A 21,579-nucleotide genomic window follows, 5' to 3' on the forward strand; every position below is an offset into this window, starting at 1 on the left:
CATACTCAAAGGTATGAGAATCCTACCATTGCCAAAAGGGTTTCATAACAGACTTTAAATGTATAGTACAAGTTAAATAATAACTTTGTCTTTTAATCTAATACTTCATATTTGTTAAAACTGTACAGTTACAAGTACATTAGCAATGGAACTATTTACGTGTTTGGTTCTATATAAACTGAGCAATTTTTAAAAATATTTTAAAGCATTTAGAGCTGGAATTGGTGGTACAGTACATTAGTTCAAAATCACAGTCTAGGGAACTTTTATCTAGCATAGTTATTGCCGACTGCTTCAAATCGAGTCTTCGGAGTCAAATTCTGACCATCTTATGTTTAGGACATTTTTAAGGTAGATTTCTAAGGTAGAGCAAAAACTAATCGATGAAATCTAAAAACGCCGTGAATACTCCTAAGAGAATTTACACACTATAAATGTACACAAATTGAAAATAGTGGTTAAACTAATTAAACATATGGTTGTGCTGTCATAAAACAATGTTTACACAGAACAGTCTGCTATAACAGTCTCTTTCAATAATTATAAATATTTGTTTGTTGTAATGCAACTTGAGAGACCAGATAGAATTTTTCGCAACTTTAAAGACCAGTGAGGATTTTGAAATGATACTAAGCCTATGCCCTAAGAACGTCCATGAAAAATTTCAGTACAATCGGTTGAATTGGTTACGAGAAAAACCGTAACGAACAAAAAAATAATCCCTGGACCTTAGCACACCTTGTCTAACAAATTATCTCATGTGTAACTAATGAGAATGATTTGTTAGATCGAAAAAATAGAAGTGTAATATAGATTTCAATCCTATATTTAACCTATTTACCACATATCTGTGGGGAAGTCTTTTTAGTCGGATCAAGTTATTCAATTTAAACTTTTTGTAGTTCTGAGTCTAATCAAGACCAGTAAAGCATTACTCCAAGTTTCAAAGTAGCGGACATACACTAATAGATAAAAAAAATAAAAAAATGGAAAAAGCAAAATTGTTTAAATGAATTAAATTTAAAATGGCAACATTTTAATGAATATAAATGTTAAGTTGGCTATCTTAAGATTAAGTTTATTATGCTACGATACGAATTGAAAGATTTGCTGAGTACCTTCTCTTACTTAACAATTAACTTACCATTAATTACGATATGACCCAATATTTCACCAATAGAAAAATATTGAGTCCCTAAGAATACAAACTACTGTAACCCTACAAATTTAGTTCCTTTGTTGAGGGGAACTCTGGTACATGATAAAATACAATGAAAATTCCTAATTATCAAGACGATATGTTGAGCAAACATCTTCAGTTGTTATAATGTTCTAAATGGACAAATAGTTTTTAATACATCTGGAGTTCTGACCAGTCCACTTTGCACTCTTGCCCTGGTCTATATTAAGAGCTAGAATGGGCGTCGGATGCATTATATTGCCACTCCATCTGACATTGCCGTATTTGAGAGCATAATCATGTTTAGTAGATTTTTAAATTTTACTTTACAATCTTTATTGTTACTTATTTTAAATTTAAATAATCCCAAAATCTCAAATTTTTACTTATCAGCAGATTGCGAGCATTGTAATGATACAAAAAATCTCGATGTCAGTTTAAAAAATAACGGTTCGGTGGAACTCGAGAATTAATGTTATACAAATCTCGATTATTATTTTAAATAGGTTACAATTTTAAATCCGTGCACTCATAATAGGTTACAATGACGTCGTGAACGACGAGTTGCAGCTCCCTTGTTGTTTTTACAATTACTTTAATGACCATTGAGCACGATTAAGATTTACTTCAAGACATGTGAGATCGCACTGCGAATCGACATCGTGGCATCCAGCAACGGGATGCGCATTAACGACGATAGCCGGTGGTTGACAGGCCACGATCTGTGGTCGGTGCCAGTCATGCGCATCACGCCCCACACTCGCTGCGCCGTGCCTGCAGTGCAGTGCGCCTGCGCCGTGTCCCGTAGCGCGTCAACGGCCGCGAATAACCCGGGTCGGGATGACCACGTCCCGCGAGTCGTCCGTACCGTTACTCCCGGTTAAAACTCGTCATAACCTCATCCTCCCTGCAACATGCGGCGAGTCCTGGTCGGCGTGACGGTGGCGGTGGTGGCGGCCCTGGTGGCCTCGGCGGTTGGCGCCCCCGCGACCACGGGGGAGGAAGCGGGCTCGGGTGACGACACAGGGGATGTCGTGTACGACCAGCGGCAGAATGGCAGCGAGAACCTGCGCGTGAGCGTGAGCGACGTGATGGTCCTGGTCGCCCCTGCGGACAGCCTGGTGCCCATGGCGGAGGGTGCTCTCAACAGTCTGGCTCTGGGGGTCGTGGGAGCAGCTGTCATGGACAAGGTTAAGGCCCCGGCACCAGATTGCTCAGAACATGGGAAGTGCAAGGCTGCATCCTTGAGGTACGCCACACTCGATCACCATTTCTCAAGACTATGTCTATAAAATAATAAGACAAAATGTGTTCTTATTATTTTATTGCAACAGGGCCACGAAATAATTTTATTTTAAATTAGGCCTATTGGGTAGTTTAAATGTTATGTTAGGTATACATATTGTGTAAGGTATTTTAGTTAAATAGAGAAACTGAATATAAGGCTTAAGAATGGGTTTTCAAATAATAATGCGTACACAAAAATTCTTACCGTTTTAGCTAAGGTTATGAAGACTGTTTTAAACTGTATTTTTAACAACACTCTGACAGTGAAGATTAGGCGGATTTGTTGACCAAATATATGTCAATAAACAAGACCTTTATTCCTGTAATTAAAGTTGGCGACATCACCGTTTATTCGCCATTCAAAATAATGAGGTGTAATAGATAGTTCTGTAATATTATTAGTACTTGTGATAAGATTGAATATTTTTAAGGACAAGAATCTCAAAAAATCTCAAACATGACAACTCACGTTAACAGATCATTTCATTATTTCAATATTTATTGGCCATTGCATCATATTTTACATACCTCGTGTAGTTTTTCATATATTTTACTAACAAAATAAAGACATTTCCTTATATCCGCTGTTCTAAAAGCAAAATACCTGAAGTTACAAAGGCAATGAGTAGAAGATACATATAAAGTTTGATTTTCATCTGATGAAGTTCGTACCGATGCAAGGGATAGTTTTAATTTAAATAGAAATCACTGTTTGGTATAAATAGAAGTATGATTTTTTTAAACCTTATTTTCATATTTGGACAGAGGATGTTTTGGTTTTGAAATAAATCAGTATATACAATACGGACGACCGCGTTGTTTTTATAATATACTAGCTGTTTCCCGCGGTTTCACACGCTTCTCTTAAGCTTTGCCCGTGTATTTATTTGCCTTCAAATAGTGTTTGGCTATTTAATATACGTAACCGTCCCGTAATTGCAGTTTATAATATGCAGGCGCTTGGATAGCTTGTATATTTTGCTGCGCCACCTGGTGGTGAGTTACATCAATGGGCATAGCATATAAACTTTCTCCGTAGAAAAATACATATACATACAAATTTTCATAATGATCGGTTAATTAGTTTACGATTCCATAAAGGACAAACACACAAACATTCATTTATATATATATATACTAGCGGGCCCGGCGCGCTTTGCTGCGCATTTCAATAATTTTTTGCAAAAGTTGCCCGCGGCTTCGCACGCAATTTCCCGTTGAAAACAGTACACTATATTCACTTATTCTTTTTCTATCACATTCTAAACATTGCTGAGATAATTGATAGTCGTTCCATCGTGAGCCTCTTGGGCGTATTATGAAGGTATGTACCATATTCCTGCCTCTATCTAGCTGTTACCCACGGCTTCGCACGCAAATCTTAAGAACCGAAGTCCTTATATTACTTAGTAATTTTTTTTTTTACTATAATAAATTTTAGATTAAATTAGTTATATCTCCGATGCCACGATTGAGCTTGCTTTGTTGTCTCGATCGAGAGAATATGTACACACGGAGTTTTGAGAACCATACTTCTGTCAAAAAAAAACAACTAAGGTTGATTTTTATAACATTCTTTATATTTGTAGCCAACGTAAGATAGTAATTATGATATCTGCATTACTCTTCTGATCAAGCATGAGCATGGTTTATATTAAATAAATATTGCAGTTAAAGGTGAATTTTTTACGTCAAATTTGAATTGTATTATCTGGATAGTAAAGTCTATGTTTAACAGTGATTGCAAAAACAGTTTAAACAAAATTTGTCGTTTCTCTTAAGCTTACTCTATGCTTTAAAACTATAAGTGTAATATATGTTTACAAAGAACAGCTGATTAAAAATTTGAAAAGACGTTAACATATGTTTGCTGCAATGCATTTCTTATGGGTATTTCTGTAACCAGTGGGGCGGAATCCTGAATCGGGAAAGGGATGGGCATAGCTTATAAACCTTCTCCGTGGAAAAATACATATACGTACAAATTTTCATCATGATCGGTCCAATAGTTCACGATTCCATAAAGGACAAACATACAAACATTCATTTTTATATATATAGATATATATATATATATATATATCGAGCTACACATTTGCAGACCTTTAAATTCACAATACAATTTCTTTGGCAACTTTAACACCCGGTTAAAATACAAAATCTCTATATAGGTATACAAATTAATAACTTAAATATATAAATATAATGGATCATAACGTTGCTTGAAATATTTACATTAAAGTTGTTACAAATAATTTGAGTAAATGAGCAAATTAGGGATTTACTTAATCTATTTTTATTTGGTGTTCATATTTTGTGAATCTATCATTCTTTCACTTAAGATTTAATCTTAATTAATACTAAGCATAAAGTTAATAAAAGTTATCTTGTATAATTTTTCCGGTCTGTATTACTTTAAATTAGTAAAATCTCATTAAAGTTGGTGTGATTTTCGCACACATTTTTCTGATAATATTATTTTCCTGTAATATTACTTACACTGACCTTGGAGGTACAGGTACCTGTAAATCGATCATAACAGCATAGATTTTACGATGTTTGAACTAAAGTATTATGAAAGTCGTAGACAAAATTATGGTTCTAAATTATTTTAATATTAAAATACATAACATTTACTAAAATACTGCAAGTAGCATAACTAACTTTAAAATGGGTTTGCCCTTTTTGGCACAACATTTTGTTAATTAATTCTTAGAAATTCTTTCAAAAGTACTATCGTTTTCATCACAATGCTGCAGGCTTAATCATAACCAACTTGATGTTAAAATAATTGGTCATTGAGGCCGCATGGGATTTCCAAAGCCTATTAGTCTAGAGCTAAAAATTAGGAGAAGAGAAAAAAAATGGTCATAGTCATTTAGAACTGAAAACAACACACACATGATCCGGTTTTGGTGAAAGCTACAAGGTTGTGTGATGCTGACCGTGGGATATACAACACATATGACTATCCGGCAACGAGATACATATCATACAATTAATAAAATTAATAAAAAAGACACATATGGGATCATATAAAGACTTCACCAATTCCATTGTTCACGTACAACGCCTTGTGAACTCATACTAATTCCCAAGAAGTTGGTAAGCATTTTATACTTACCCATTCGTCGTGAGAACAACATTAATTTAATTATTATATGCAACGAAAATTTTGAAGGTGTCTCGCAGAATTTTAGGTTAGTTTCAGTTTTGACGTCATTCTATTGTTTTACTCCTTTAGAGCGTAATATAAAATTATAAATATACAATACTAAGCCTTTCTACAGGTTATCCGCACGTGTTGTTTGTATTTTAATATAAATTATAAGCTTCCAATAAAATACGATTACTACATTTTTTTTAATTGTTTATTGCTATGTTTGGTGCAAACTTGCGTGTTGGTTCATTTTCTCGAAAATCCTGTCGTAATATTTTTCATCGCCTGTGTTCATAACAGTTAATTGACGTACTCTACTATCGGTTTCTATCGAGGAGGTGGAATCGATTTTTGGTTTGGAAAATATTTTTGTGTTCAATTCATAGCTCTTTAAAATAACTTCCGTGAAAACAGAAAGAAAGAATTTATTATTGCTCTACGTGAAAATGCAGGCATTTAAGTTGGGAAGTGCAGGCAATTTTGTAACCAGATCCAAATAATAAAAGCGGCTAATGGAAAAAATAAGAAATCTTTTAGTATACGTTACAGTTTTAGGGGGTGACATGTTTATATTCGTTTATTTAAGGATTTAAAAATTAAATTAAATTAAAAAAGATTACACATTTTTATATAACTATATTACATTTATAGAAATTAAAACGCATCACTCCCTGAAGCTGAATCATGTGAATCATGCTGTAAAAAGTTCACATTTTTGTTTGCAGTTGTTTTTATTTGGGCCTGATTACAAAATATTTCTGCTTTGAATGCCTGCATATTGACATGGCGTGATAAAAAATGTTTTAGCTTTCTGTATTTAGGAAAGTTATCTTAGAAAAACTTTAAATCTAGCATAACAATATTTTCAGGTCTAAAATCAGTTCGCACCACATTAATGTAAATATATTTTAATGGATGGTTAGTTTACAAGGTGGGTACACGCACGACTAGGCTATTACCCGAAAACTGAGTTATTTTAATTATATTGTGATTTATATATTTTACGCTCAAGTGGAACTAATGATTCCTCAATCATCCATATAACTTAATTCAGTTAGTGAAACATCATGGCGTTGGCCACTAAAATAAGCATTGTATAAATTTTTGTATAACCAATATAAGTTATTGTATAACCATGACTCTATGATTTTTCTATCGAGTTATTGCACAGGACAGATGACACCCTCTGACTATGATCCCAAAATCAATAGGGGTTTTCTTTGGACCAAGAGGAACCTATATACCAAATGTCTGGGACCTTTTTATTAAGACTTATCACGGACGGATAGACAGATAGACGGACTGCCTGCCGTTCGACCTTTCGACCCGAAAGTTCAATAGAGTTGTCTGTTGGACGAAGACTAACATCTTCCAAGTTTCTAGTCCCTAAGACCTCTCTATCAAGAGTTATCATAGAGACGGACAGACAAAAACACGATTTATTAATCTGCCGATTCTTGTATATCTTCTCCTCCGACGACATATCAATGCAGACATCACGTCGACGCTTAACGGTTATATAATTTCTCCTCGTTTTCGAAGCGGATGAAAGAGAGTGGGAATACAACGAAGGGAAACCTATTCTAAGTGACCTTTACAAGTTGTTGAGGAGGTCAGGTGTAAAGATCCAGAAGAAGGCCTGACAACGGCAAAAACTTAGCAAGGCGGTTTGACAATAATAAAAACGTGTTGATTTCGATGAAAACTCTTTCCTTGACTAATTAATTATTATTTCTTCCAGATCTCGCCTAAGACTGTCCAACCTGCTTCAGCCTCTAGTCAACCGAGCCCACCACCGAAAGTAGCCGAGGCCTTCGCTGGAAGTGGGCGTTATGGACTGAACAGTGGACCGACCATGGACCGGCTGACGACTGGATCTTTCTCAAATGACGTAATTCCACCGAAAACATCGATCGATTTATATTTAGTTTAAGACTTGCCAAATTCTCGTTCAACTTGCTTCTAAAAACTTGCCAAATAAAAATAATAAATCTAAACTTTGTTTGTTTAAATAACTTCCTCACTTCGAAATAACTTTTAAGCAAAGCCATACAACAAATGTGTTGGCAGAGGGATTCTCTTTCGTGAAGTCTGGAAAGGATTGTAATACAAACACAAAGCTACTAACAATTAATTATATTTGAACAATAAAACACGACGTTAAATGGCTAGGAGGTACATCACAGTCAGAAGCACGAGAGCAGGTGGAAGTTTGAACAATTGGCGATGCAGTTTCGTTGTGGTGATTCTAGTGTGGGTTCTCAGAGCCTTTCAAGAAGTAAGGAATCAACAGCATCATGCGATCAGCTAGGCTGCAACACAGTTTGATAATCAATCATTTGTATAATACCGTATCATCAAATATTGTACAACACTCGTATGCATTATTGGAGATACACTTAGATACAAACTAGTAGGCTACTTGTGGTTCGAGCTGGAATATACCGTGGTGGGGCATAGCTCCTAAAGCCACAGCACCGACAATTTGCCATGAGAGTACCACAGTACCTAATAACATAGCTCCGACAGGATGTCCCAAACGTAGCACAGCCCCTACACAAACACGAATCTGTTCATTGTACCTATTGCACAGCAGTCGGCGCTATGGTATTAGGGGCTATGATTTTAGGAGCTATGGAACAGTACAGGAATACACAGTTAATTCATAAAGAGAGACCATTGGGTGATTAGGTGTAGATATGGAACTAATTGACTGGCTAGGCATCAAATACAGAATCTGCTAGGTGTATTTTAACCTCTCCGTCATTTCACTTATGGTCATAGAGATATGGGATAGTGTTCAACAATGGTGGATTTAGTGGTCTATGAAACACCCGTATGTGGTAGATTAGTTTAAGATTCGACAGTTACGGGATGTTTATTACTCTTAATAGAGTAATCCCGATTAAAATAATGGTTAAAAAAATGACCTTGTAGACTGTACTGAACGTCTCATGGCTCTTCTTTTATCCAAAAATAGAGTTTATTTTTTACATTATGGTGACCACAGATTCTTTTTTTAAACCTTGGCACTTAACCTATCTTAATGTTCAACGTTCTTAATATTGTTTTCTTAATTTTTGTCAATCTTCACGATGAATATTAACCACTGGAACTATCAAAATGAGATGTTATGTGATACTTATCATACGTAGAGTTTTAAAATTTCGCTCCCTAAATATGAACTTGCCTTGTGCAGTGAGGGGATTGGGTGTTTTAATAGCAGTGCAAGAAGCTGACAATTAGCTTAAATTTCCTTTATAGATACCATTTGTACTGTTTGAAGCATTAATTTATTTTGCATATTCTGTTTGGTTGTGGTGGGATTAGAAATATTTCAGTTACCAGCAACTTTAGAAGTGTATGGTATCCTGATCCAGTATGTGGATTTACCCTGCTTTACTGCAAGTTTCTGAAAGCCTAATAGATTAAATTAAAAAAAAACTACAGAAGAACCCAACCCAGGAAACAACGTTTGACAACATTGAAAATACCACTTGTGTTACTTTAAAAACATTGTTATTAAAAACCATTTGTAATGTAGGATTAAATTCGTTAAACTCATATTTAATACAAAGAGGCCTAGTTCAGCAATATTTTTAGACCTTTTCGAAAACTCAATAAAAATAGAATTAATGCTGAAAATATCGATTTCAATCATTTGAATTTAAAATTCAATTTCTACTTATTATTTATTTTAATTTTGTATAAATCTATGTTAATATATAGGTATTTTTAGAATTCCCTTCGTAGTCGATTAACTCACATTATCTTACTGGTACATAAACCCCTCGTTAAGGTGTTTAACTGTTTTCATTCATAATAGTAGTAGTTGTAATATTCTTAAAATACTTCAATGGATCATTGAACATTAGAATAACAAATTAAATTGCAACGTATAAACGCGTTGGCGTTTTATTTGCCGTATGAATTTATGTTAATTTAAAATTAATGGCTAGTTTTTATTATTCGCCATTTTTTTCCTTTTTTTTAATGTTATGACTCAAAATTTTTGTGTGAAACAAAATTTATTTATATTAAAACCCAACTGAACCAGCTGTTGCCAGAGAATTATTCTCAAAGTATGAGTTGTGTGCAACGAACTATACTATAATTCGTTGGTTGTGTGTAAACAGCGGCGGTGCCGCCTGATTGCAGACGGGTACAAGGTTCTGGACCGGTTTTGGTGGTGACCTCTGTCGTCAACAACAGCTGATCGTTGACGTCATCTAATCAGCTGATCCTGTCAGAATTGACCTTAATCCTCAAGTGGGCATAGAACAAACTTAAAATAGCAATACTATAAGAAATTTGATTTCTTACTAAAACCGATTTGTTAAAATTTACAATATTCATAATGTTTTTTAGGATATAATACATTTCTGTCTGAAATATGAATATTTTACTGTCGAATAGGGGATACCCCGTTTCCATTAGTGAACCTGTAAAAATTGTAGTGTGAGGTTTGCAAACATTTTAGCCCAACGGACTTCCTCTGTAGCGATTATATTTGCCATGAAGATTTTTAATCAGCCACATAAAGTAATGCTTTAAAGGTAACTTCTTATACACAAACCACATATTTAGTATTATTTAGGACAATAATTACTTCTTCAGAAGAATAATTACTTGTAAACTTCCAGCTCAATCGTTAAAGTGTTCTGCTAGAATTACATCTTCTAAATATTTGATATTCCTAGGTTCATAATTTAACCGTAAGATTCTGTCCGATTAGGTTACAATTTTTCAGCTGAAGGACTTTGGCGAAGAATGACACTATGGACCTGCATTCGTTTGATGGGTTTATTAAATTTCTATTTTTCCAAGCTAATATTCAAAATTTAAAGGCACGTCTTCTGAGATAGAATATTGTCAAATTGGACGAAAATGAGTGAATTTTTTTATTGGAACACCTTTTGGGAAGCATTAACAATATCAAAACAAAGTTGAAAAGGGGAGCTCTGACCAGCGCCTTTTTCACTAACGTCAAGCGTTCCGTAAAATGTTCTTCCTATTACAAATTTATTGTTCGATACACTCTATTTATGAGGTTTTAGCTCAGAATTACTGATATAAACATTGGCAAGAGTGGGGAAAGATCATTCACTTGGGAAATACAAAAAATGTAGTCAAAACAAACTTAATTCTGCTTAAAAGCAGTGTATGAAAATTAAGATTAGGTTTCATAGAGGTTACAAATTACGAATCCTGACTCATCACCCCTTTGACTCATCACTAAGGTGAGGTGACAGTAAGATTTCAATGCGTTTTTTTTTTTTTTTTTTTTTTTTTTTTTTTTTTTTTTTTTTTTTTTTTTTTTTTGAGATTTTGTGAAAGAATTTTTAGAGAGCAATGGTTCTCATAACGGAAAAAGTATTTTTACCAATGTTTACGAAAATACTTGGTAGTGACGAAAGTAAGTTGAGATGAAGTTAGACTTGATGACTAGCCATTCTGGAATTCTAACTGCAATCTGACAATTAAGTCACAATGAAATCAGTTTAGGACAAACAGAACAATGTGATATTTATAATTTTTTTTTTTTTTTAATTTATTCGTCCCTCTGTACCAATCTTTTGATATTAGCGATGAATGGCTTGTGAAGGTAACAGAATTAGCCACTGTTTGTTACAAAAAATACCATTCTCAACGTTTCGAGATCATTTATCTCTTCTTCAGGTGGCGATTCTAAACAAAAATAAAGCAGAAAGTCAGATTGATTAATCATGTGATTTGGGATTTAATACAAGTAACAGAAAACTGACCAGCACTATAAAATTTATTTCAGTTTTTTTGTACCGCACAGAAACAGTAAAATTTTTCGAAACCTGTCATGGGGTTCACGGCGGAGTTGATGAAGTGCATGAAAATCTCCTAATATTACTTATTTTTTTCTAAATTTGAGTCTATAGATTTTTTATTTAAACCTTTACTCGGATCTTAGGTAACTTTTATGTAAAAATACTAAATTGAGTTTTCTAGCATTATTCTACCAACTTATTATATAAGACAATAAATTCTTGTTAAGCTAAGATCATGCGGATCATTCGAATGACTAGAGTGTACTTTATGTAGGCTTAACATGCGTTCACTTTCTTTCCCCGATTCAGAAGGTCAGATAATCTGATAGTAAAAATTGATTAAAAATATAAATGTAATAAAATATATTAATGAAGTTAAGTAGAGTTTTAACTTTGTATTATTACAATTATTTAAATTTTAAAAGATAAAAACTAATATAATATGTTATTATTACAATTTTGAGTTAATGCAAATTTAAAAAAAAATCCAGATCAGAAAGAGCCATGGAGACAGAGAACTGGAAAGATGTAACTCCTTTATGCATACACACAACGAGCGTTTTGTCTTTGAAATCAAAGTTCTATCACAGATGACAGGAGAAAACCGCCTACTCTGACACCTGACCTAGGATACGTCATGTGATCAGCTGAGCTGGAGAAACCACTGCTCGAAAGACCGGAGAAAGCGGCTGACAAACTATGACCAATCTCTCTTCAACAATGGATATAGCCTACCGAAAAGATCTCACTCGCGCACTTTTTGGAAACACTGTTTCAGAGAAAATTTGCAAACCGACAGTGTCTGTTTAATAGGTCGCATTAGGTTTGGAAAATTGAATTCACATTTTTTCTTGATATACGATACATTTACTGATTTAACAAGAGCTAATTACTCGTATAAAATTAATTTACTGCGCTTTGATTTTTTCATGCAGCGTTAAAATAATTGTACATAATAATACTAAAAAAACAAAGATAAACAATATGTTAACGACAAACCAGATATTTAATGTTTTACCTGAACGGTGCATTTTTTATATTGTATTGGTCTAGGAGCAGAAGCCAAATTGCGCTATACAAGCATCAAACCTGGGTTTATTGTATCGATCGAGAAATTATCTCTGAGAAAGAAATCGATCGTAAGCCACGCTAAGATTTAGTTGATATTAATGGCATCAAAAGGGTTAAAATACGAAAATATATTTTTTCACATTACATTTTTTATAGCTGGATATACGTAAAACCGTTCATAAGAAATATAAATAATAGTTATATCATCTCAATATCTCAAAGACTTTAAGGGTCTGTTTATGGTAGCTGGCGATAATTTTACATTTACGTTCATTTCTGGCGGTTATTTTTAAATACGTTAAGCTAAAAAGAATATAATTTTCATATTTTTAACCCTTTTAATACTCTTCAAAACTGCACCTAAACTAACGCGGCTGACGATCGATTTTTCTCTTAGGGGAAATCTCTCTACCGATTCCAGAAAAAGCCAAACTGTGTTCTTACAATGCTAAGTGGGTCCCAGTTTTCTACAAGTATTATGTATACTCATAAAATAATTCGTTCTATAAGATACTAGTAGAATTTTTTAGATAATATTATTCAAACTACAACATTGTAGAATATTTTAATAAATAGGCAAGCTTACTCTATTAGTAATACTCCAATGAGCGATTTTCTAAACCTCTTCTATAGGTCGGTAATTTTCGAACTATATTTTTCAAATTAAGTACCTTTTGTTAGACATGACGATGTCCTTGCAGCCTTGGCGGTGTGTGCTGTACACAGTCCCTACAGGACACTTGTCTCCCTGAGGGGTAAACTGGAGCTCCTCTCCTGTCGTGTTGTCTCCCAAGCAATACTTGAAGAACAGGAAGACGAAGACGCTGAGGAGCAGGACTGACAGGGCGGTGTTCTCGGCCATCGTGCACTGGAGACCTTCCTGGAGATTCTGGCGATGGAAGACTCTGGATGCTAGAGACTATGTAGATTCTGAACTATAACGCTGCGAAGAGATGTGAGGCCTGTCTTCTACTGGAGTTCTGGAACTCTGGAGCAACTGGAGTTTGGACGACGAGTGTGGAGTCCCCACCGCAAGGCTGGCGAAAGTCGCTCCAAACTACAAGTCATTTGATGACCGTGTAACTCTCACGGGGAGCATGTTGATGTAACAGACTTCATGAGGGTCGAAGAGTTTTTGGGATTGGTTCATTGGTGATAAGACCTTAAAGATTATGCTGTAAATTTCTCCGTCTTTCTAATTTATCACATCATTATAGCATATTAAGGCAGTACACAAACCGAAGGTCATGGTTCAAAAATACCATTATTATTATAGCCCAACATTCTTAAGCTTATAACAATTTAATTTCTTCATACAATGTGCTGAATTCTAAATATGATTTGCTCATTCATTAATTTATTTAATAATATTTATCTGTTAATAAAAAAATGTGTTTGGTTTGCTTAGATTTTGTTACAGTTTTCTTACGTTTTTATCATCACTATAAACCTTCCTAAATTAGAAATGCGGTTCGGTTTATTTATTTTTCGAAAATTCATAAAGATATTTTTGTAAATTAAAAATCTAAGAATCTAAAAGCAGTAAAACATTTATGATTGGCAACAATACCCTTGTCAATAACATTTTGGTGAACGTGTCTACCAGTAAAATTAATCTAAAAATACTGTGAAACCTAAACCGAGTACTTAGATAAATTTGCGGAGAACTTCAGTGGTTAAATATTTATTTAGTTGCGACTTGCAGTGCCATGCAATGCCGCTGGAGTGCTTTTCACACTGTTTAATAAACGCGAACCGGTACTTGCTGTAAATACTCCACTCTTACTACTAGGCATGCGCAGAGTGCTTCATGCCACCCGTCTCAAATATCTAGTAGTCAAACGGCTGACTGCAGGGATTCAGTTTAAACGGATTCTCCATTAAATCGATCCCAAATAATTTTTTTAAGACAATTTCAATTCTCTTAAAATACAGGGGGCAAAAATAGAAGGTCCCATTTATAAATCTCAAAATATGCATAAGCAAACACTCGTCATGATGTGCATAATTATAACATCGTTAGGTCTTCAAAATTCTTTCAAACTTGTCTAAAATGTATAACAATAGTGTTACAGTATTTCTATTTATTGTTACTCTTGTGTTATGAACGTACGCAAAAACGTTTTTAGAAGCTTCACTACACAAGTTTTAAATAATAGCATGCATGGTCCTATTTTTCAATTACGTTTTATCCCTTTAAAATGTACTTTTTGACAAAATTAATATGATCCTTACCAAAAAGCTTCAAATGGCAAGAAGAGCTCCCGTACCTCAAATGAAAGTCTGCAGAAAACCGAACAACTATATCACATTTAATCTCTTCAGAGACGAGCATGCACTTCGAGCATTTGTAAGGAATGAGAATATCTTTTAGATTTTTGGTTCATTTATTGTACATTGCTTTTGTAATGAATGTGCCAAATAAGTGTTGAAAGTTGTAATCAAATCGAATTTGTACCCCACTCCTTTAATGATAAGAGATAAAATGCAAATTCCAAGTCCTAACGCATGGTTAAAGTGATATTTATAACGTATTGAGAACATTTTAATGTTAATTTTTTGGCCTCTTAATTGCCTAATTTTTGACAAATGATTCAAATCTCCACTCGGTACTCATAAGTACAGTTTATTTTCCGCAGTTTTGTAATGGTAAAATATAGAAAAGAATTTAAATATGAAATTTCTATTGTACAGCCTTTAATTTTGATGTTGCAGACCTCCCTTACCATTTGTAATGCTTGGTTATAGGCATTTATGTTTTCAAAAATGTAATTATACAGTGGTAGAAAATATCTTTTAAATTATGGTCATGCATGGTAATACATATTAAACTCGCGTTATGAAGCATAGAAAAAGTATTTTTGTGTGTGGGTTAATTTCACATAATTGGCAAACAAAATCCTGACAGAAACGGAATTTAAAGTTTTTCGGATTGTAATTTTTCATTTCTACTGCCAGCAGAGCATGACTTTCATTTTATTTAATTTATTTATCTCATTTACATATATCCAAATATAGTGGTAATAGAATACACGAGAAGGTACCCACATGGGCAAAAGAAGGTACCCTGAGTGTGAGAACCGAGTCCATCTTCACTCGAGTTTGCAATCACAATAGTACTGATATACAATGTAAATTTTAGAACAGAAATTAAAATTGTATGATTTAAAGATAACTAAACATAACTAATAGTAACATAGGCTACTCTGTTTGGATGCATATTAACTAAATTCAAGCAGTGTAAAAATTAATAATTTAATCACTTATGATAATGAAACCACATGACCAAGATGCAACAAATTCTATTATATGAATTTATATTCCTATAAGGTGTAAGACAACATACGGGATTAGCTTAAAGAGTACGCAAGAAACATTATTTTATTAGCTAAAAAAAAAGGAAAATAAAAGGAGAGAGAGAGAGAGAGAGAGAGAGAGAGAGAGAGAGAGAGAGAGAGAGAGAGAGAGAGAGGAGAGAAGAAATAATTGTGGTCGATTTCTGGAACATACACTACATCGAAATTATTGCATTCCTCCACAAAGAAAAAAACCACACACACACACACACACACACACAACACACACACACACACACACTCAAAACAAAACACACACACATGCACGCACTAGCGCTCGCGCGCATACATATCCATCCACACACAAACGCACGCGAGGGCGCGCACACATCCGCACCACATACAGATACAAAAACCCACGCACTAATTAAGAATGCCTCAACTTGTCCCTCACCACGGTAATCACAAACTAAATAAATATAAAATATCATCGCAATATTATATCTAAATTTTGCAAAACAAACTGCACGAACAGATCACCCAGAGTACAGAGTAGATAGAAGTGAGTATAGTGTTTGCACCACTCCTCCCCAATACAATTAACCAGCTCATTAACTTCTTTTTGTACGCTTAGACTTTAATGTTCCAATTTTCTCTCAGTTCCAATGATGAATTTGGGTAGATTGTGTGTAAAACGTACAGAGAATTTGTTTTATTTATAGACTTAGTATAACGTGCTGTGGCTATACCAATATTTAACTTATGTCTTGTGTTGTATGCATGATCCAATTTCTTTAAAAATGGAAATTTATGTTTGAAACCGTACAAAATATAAACTTTTAGGAATAGTTGTCTAAGAATAAAAAAAATCATAAATAATCGAAACAAGTTTTCTGATGGGAAACTCCTTGGTTTTTTAAGACCAGCTTTCATAATAGACTGTTGTGTAATTTTGTAATGGTTTTATTACTGTATTAGAAGGCCCTCCCCACGCAATGATTCCATACTGAAGGATCGAATGCACATATGCGTAATAAACAATTTTGATATGGGCAAAACTTATAATGACTAGTCATTATATGATGATAAAACATAAAATTATCGTTAGAAAAACTGAAGTTTACAATTTTAGAGGAGCCTCTTCAGAATGTGCGTCTGTGAGCCTGTTAGAAGATCGACACAAAGTTGCAATATTCCAAATGAAAAGTTAATGTGCACGTACTATAGGCGAGCAAGCTCTGCCTGATTAATTGGGTCGACGTCGAAAGTTGCGACTGCAGACACCTGAAAGGAAGGATGACTACCTCCTGCGCCGATGGTCAGATTTTAATTAGGGTAGGTTAACCAGTCAAAAAGGCCTGACGGTCAGCTTCTGTTGGTACAAAAAGTAGAATTGAAACCACGTACTTACCTTTCCTGGAATGGTCGGGACCGGGCCGCAGGAAATCCAACCGCCATAATCATAATCTAACTCTGATCAATGAAGCCGCTTGGATCATGAATGAATACTGATTATACGAGGATGTGTACTTTGAGCAGTCCAAGTGAAAGCCTGATTGCTCTGTTTTAGATAACGCAAGCTGGATACTTATATTAAAAGACTTTTACAGTTAAAAATATCAAATTTTAAGACGATGGTAAAGTGCTGTTTAAACTCAAAAACTTTTACGTTCTTATTTTTAGTTGTCGAATTACGGTTGATGGCTCATTTTTAAGATTAATACTATTCTATTCGTTTTTTTTTGTTTTTTTTACTTTTTTTCTTTTTTTTGTAATGTATACAATTTTTTGTATTTTAACGATAAAGTACACAACAGCTAATTTTCTTTTTCGGAAAACACTAAAAAGTATTGAAAAATCTGAAACAGTATATTTATGCGGATAAATTATATCTTTAAACGATACAGCTCCGTCAACTCTACAACTAACGTTGAAGGCGTAAAAGAGTATGAGGTTAACATTGTTCTTATTGTTCTAAAACCATAAAAATGGCTGCCAGAACAGCCGCCCCTTAATTTTGGAATGAGATCCTCCTTATAGGAGCGGAATGTGAAATCAATCAATTTATATTAATAATTAACGTGCTGGACTGTGCTTTTGAACTAATGTACCAATTCCAGCTCTAAATATTCTAAAATGTTAACAATATTTTTCAGTTTATAAAGAAACGAATGCGTAGTGTCATTTTCCATTGTTACTATCTAACTTTTACTATGTAAAAGGTAAATAAAATAAAACAAACAAGGACATAAAACCCATCTTAGTTCACTATTCACAAAGCTATAGACGAGACATTAAATGCAATTGTTATGACAGAAAACCGACGGGGTGACATAGCATCCATTTCTCACTGATGGGGTATATAAATACTGATATAATTCCTACATTGGACCGAAGAAATAATATGGTAAAGCTCACATGGATTGGGAAGCAAGAACTTTACTGTATCATGTATTATTTTTACATATGAATGTTAATTGTCATAATGTAAGTATTTAAATGTGTTGGTATTATTGATGTTGAGTTAAGTTTTTTAATTTCCTCTGACAATATCTATATCCATACAGTTTAGAAATCTATACTTTTTTGGATCCAAACTCATTATAAAATTATATAGTGTTACTGAAATCGTGGTAGCTATTCAAGCAAATACACGGAATGTTATATAGAAATGAAGGGCGAAGCCGCGGGTATGAGGTAGTAATACGTACTTGAGTGATAGGAATATATTCAAAACACTTGTTTTCCACTCAATGCGACTTAACACTTTCTTGAGAATAATGCTAAAAATAATTTTAGGCACTCAAGGTTCCAATTATTTCTCTTTTGAAGAAATCAGAAAATTGATTGTTGGGGGTAACTATTATTCGTGGACTGGCCAAATTTTATTTCCGTCTGTCTGTCTGTCCGTTGCACGATATCTAGAAAACAAACCCACAAACTTGAAATTGTGCATGAAGCTTCATTTCTACACAAGCCACACTGAATTCGGTGATAGTGCATGTCACTCCAAGACGATTTGGCTGTGCATATATTTTTGCATTGGTATAATGAGTAACCATGATGGAAACTAGAAAAAGCAGAATAAATAAATTTGTAAACAAGCTGGAACCATGGAATTTGGCTAAGCACTTAGCAGGCTGATACGATTTCCGTTTGTGTGCCGAGGGGATGTAAAACTTGTATGTATACCGTATGATTTAAATTAGTTATGCACTTGAAATTTTGTATGTAACCTTAGTGGAGCTATTGTGGTGTGGCGTACTCTTACCTTGTTATAAATAAACGTAATTCCTAAAAACTATCACTTTTGTGAACTGAACCCTCTGAAGACCACCTGATCATACAGTGCTCCAGTTCCAGTAAGGAGATACTAACCGCTTTATATTAATGGTGGTCGTATAAACGCATACAATCCGTACTATAAACAGTAAATTTTTTTGTATAAAGAAATATAACGCACTATTGTTGTATAACAATGATTACTCAGATAATCAAGTATCGTTGTATAACAAGGTACACTGCAAATAATCAAGTATTGTTGTTCAAGAACTTCTAACGTACTACACGTAGTTGTGTACCACAGACGGACAAGTATTAAAAAAATCATATTCCCTTAATGCTACGAGGATGACTGAAATAGGTGTTTGATACGTGGATTCTATTATAATAAAGTTAAGTACAACAATTTCAGGCAACACCCTCTGTAAAAATGGATTTGAATAAAGTGATCATATGGACATATAGAGTTGGTGGAGCAATCATGATCATGTATCATGGTAATAAGGGTTTGTGGCACCACTAATATAGTTTGGAAATTCTTTAGGGTGTAGTTAAATCACCAGAGTTTCATTACTTTCTCAGGAAATCGCAGCGCACTGGCAGAAATTGTTTGATTAAATCGCCAAATCGAGCCTGCTCCCGTGGGAACAGTTTCGCCCAAACACCTGGTAGACCGTACGCAGACTTAGCTGAGAAAGTGGTTCCGTTCCGCCGTTACAGATCAAGTTGGGGGAGAAATTCAGGAGGTTCACTCACGAATGACCTTGATCAACTTCCGGCGGAGCGGAGTTGTGATCACCGGATGCCCGAAACATGAACCGCCGTGAAAGGCGAAAGTACTCATCTCAAGAAATAGAAATTTACGCAAGTTTTGCCGTATTTATTGCCTTGATCCGTAGTGATAGTAGTTGAGATACAGACTAGTAGTAATGAAAGTGTATCTGGTACATGCACCACTTATCTATACATAGTTAAGATCACTAGAGATTAAAAAGACCTATTCAGAAAAATAAAGTACCTTACAAAAGATTTGTTTTTATTCATTTAGTGCAAGAAGCTGAGAAACCTCTCAATGGACTTAGTCCTAAAAGAACTGTTGCGCTTGTTTCAGGAGTGAAAGGATATTCAGGATGAATAAGGTTGTGGTGTAAGGGTAGCCCCCTGTCAAGATACCTTTAAGAGGATTACAAAAAATAGTCTAAGAACATCTGAGTCGGCGAGGTTCATATAAATTTAATCTTTGATAGTGGACACGTCTATATGAAATAACTACCTAATATATCCAACAGAATTTGGTATCCAATATTTTGGATTTTGACTCAGTTCAACTTCAGTTTTGGATCAACTTTTAGTTCATCTTTGACAATGCTTTTCTTGTACTTGTACAGCTAATAATATTTGTTAAGTTGACTGTTAAAATGAAGCTATCAACTTCTTATTCAAGAAACCTCAAGTATCAGTGGGGGAAAGCGGTAGATCTATCACTCTTCGGTGCTCACCCCAAGTTGGACATTATCTTCTCTGCATGCCAAAGTACATTACTGTAATTATGGTGGTTTGGAATAAGTCTTAACCATGTCCTGATGGACTTACCTGGGAGCCAAATAAAGTATGAGGATATCAAAGTTCTATACATAGTTGTAGATTTCATAAGTTTGGTCAACAAGTCTACACAATGCATCGGCAATCATTCGTTCAAGAATTGGAGTCTTAAGAAAGAAGTGAATTAAAGCTGAAGAGATTTGAATGTCCTGAATCTTGTCTAGTGTTGGTTGCCTTTTAAACGTTGTATTGGTATTAAGACTCCGTGCTAGAGGTTGCACGCCTTCCCTGATAGGTGAGTGGTACGCGTCTTAGCTTCTCACCTAAGGGGCCCGGGTTTGAACCTTGGCTAAGACCGTGTATTTTTTCACGCTAACAAAATAATAATCATCTGATATGTAATCTGATACGAATATGAGTTATAGCTTCATATCATATCATCCATCCACAAACATACACAGTGTGTCCCATAAATCAGCGATATATCAGGGTGTACGCATTTGTAGTTCGAGTGAATTATATTTTCTTCACCAATGTATAGTTAGCCTTGCGATCAAGAAACTGCATGTATACATCTCAGGCCAGGCGAGAGCCATGCCTGCAGCAGCATTTGAGTCACCGTGGGATGACATTCGTTAGTAGGCGAACAGAGAAACCGTCCATCCGTGGAAAATCCCTCAACTGAAGGTTATCGTATATGACCCACCCTAAGATGACTCAAGTACAGTAAAACCAGCTGACTTTCCACAACACTACCCCACCGACCAGACTTCTTAGATGAACTTCAAAAACATTACCTTTACACGACCATCAACTCCCCACTGACCACGCCGCAACAATAGCCTCACCTGGGGTTGGATGCACACCAGACCAACAGCCATTCTGCTTGTTGCAGAGATGCTGCATCAGCAAGGGACAAGAGTCCCAGCCTACCCGCTGCCTGCCTGTCTCTATGATGTA

At 34.8% G+C, this 21,579-nt stretch overlaps 1 protein-coding gene across 1 annotated transcript; it reads left to right on the top strand.

Annotated features, from left to right (window-relative positions):
• The first annotated feature begins 2,016 nt into the window (after positions 1-2,016).
• LOC124367784 lies at positions 2,017-7,624 on the top strand. The gene is made up of 2 exons (XM_046824894.1): positions 2,017-2,429; positions 7,369-7,624. Exons 1-2 carry the CDS (start codon positions 2,095-2,097, stop codon positions 7,430-7,432), a joined length of 399 nt encoding a protein of 132 aa, XP_046680850.1. The 5' UTR covers positions 2,017-2,094; the 3' UTR covers positions 7,433-7,624.
• The last annotated feature ends 13,955 nt before the right edge of the window (positions 7,625-21,579 follow it).

The sequence above is a fragment of the Homalodisca vitripennis genome, chromosome 8, assembly GCF_021130785.1.
Source record: "Homalodisca vitripennis isolate AUS2020 chromosome 8, UT_GWSS_2.1, whole genome shotgun sequence".
Lineage (NCBI taxonomy): Eukaryota > Metazoa > Arthropoda > Insecta > Hemiptera > Cicadellidae > Homalodisca > Homalodisca vitripennis.

Bases quoted from the DNA above. Each gene is read 5' to 3' on its own strand.
- LOC124367784 (XM_046824894.1), top strand. From the start codon at position 2,095: ATGCGGCGAGTCCTGGTCGGCGTGACGGTGGCGGTGGTGGCGGCCCTG. The intron at 2,430-7,368 runs GTACGCCACACT...TATTTCTTCCAG, and splicing joins TGCAAGGCTGCATCCTTGAG to ATCTCGCCTAAGACTGTCCA.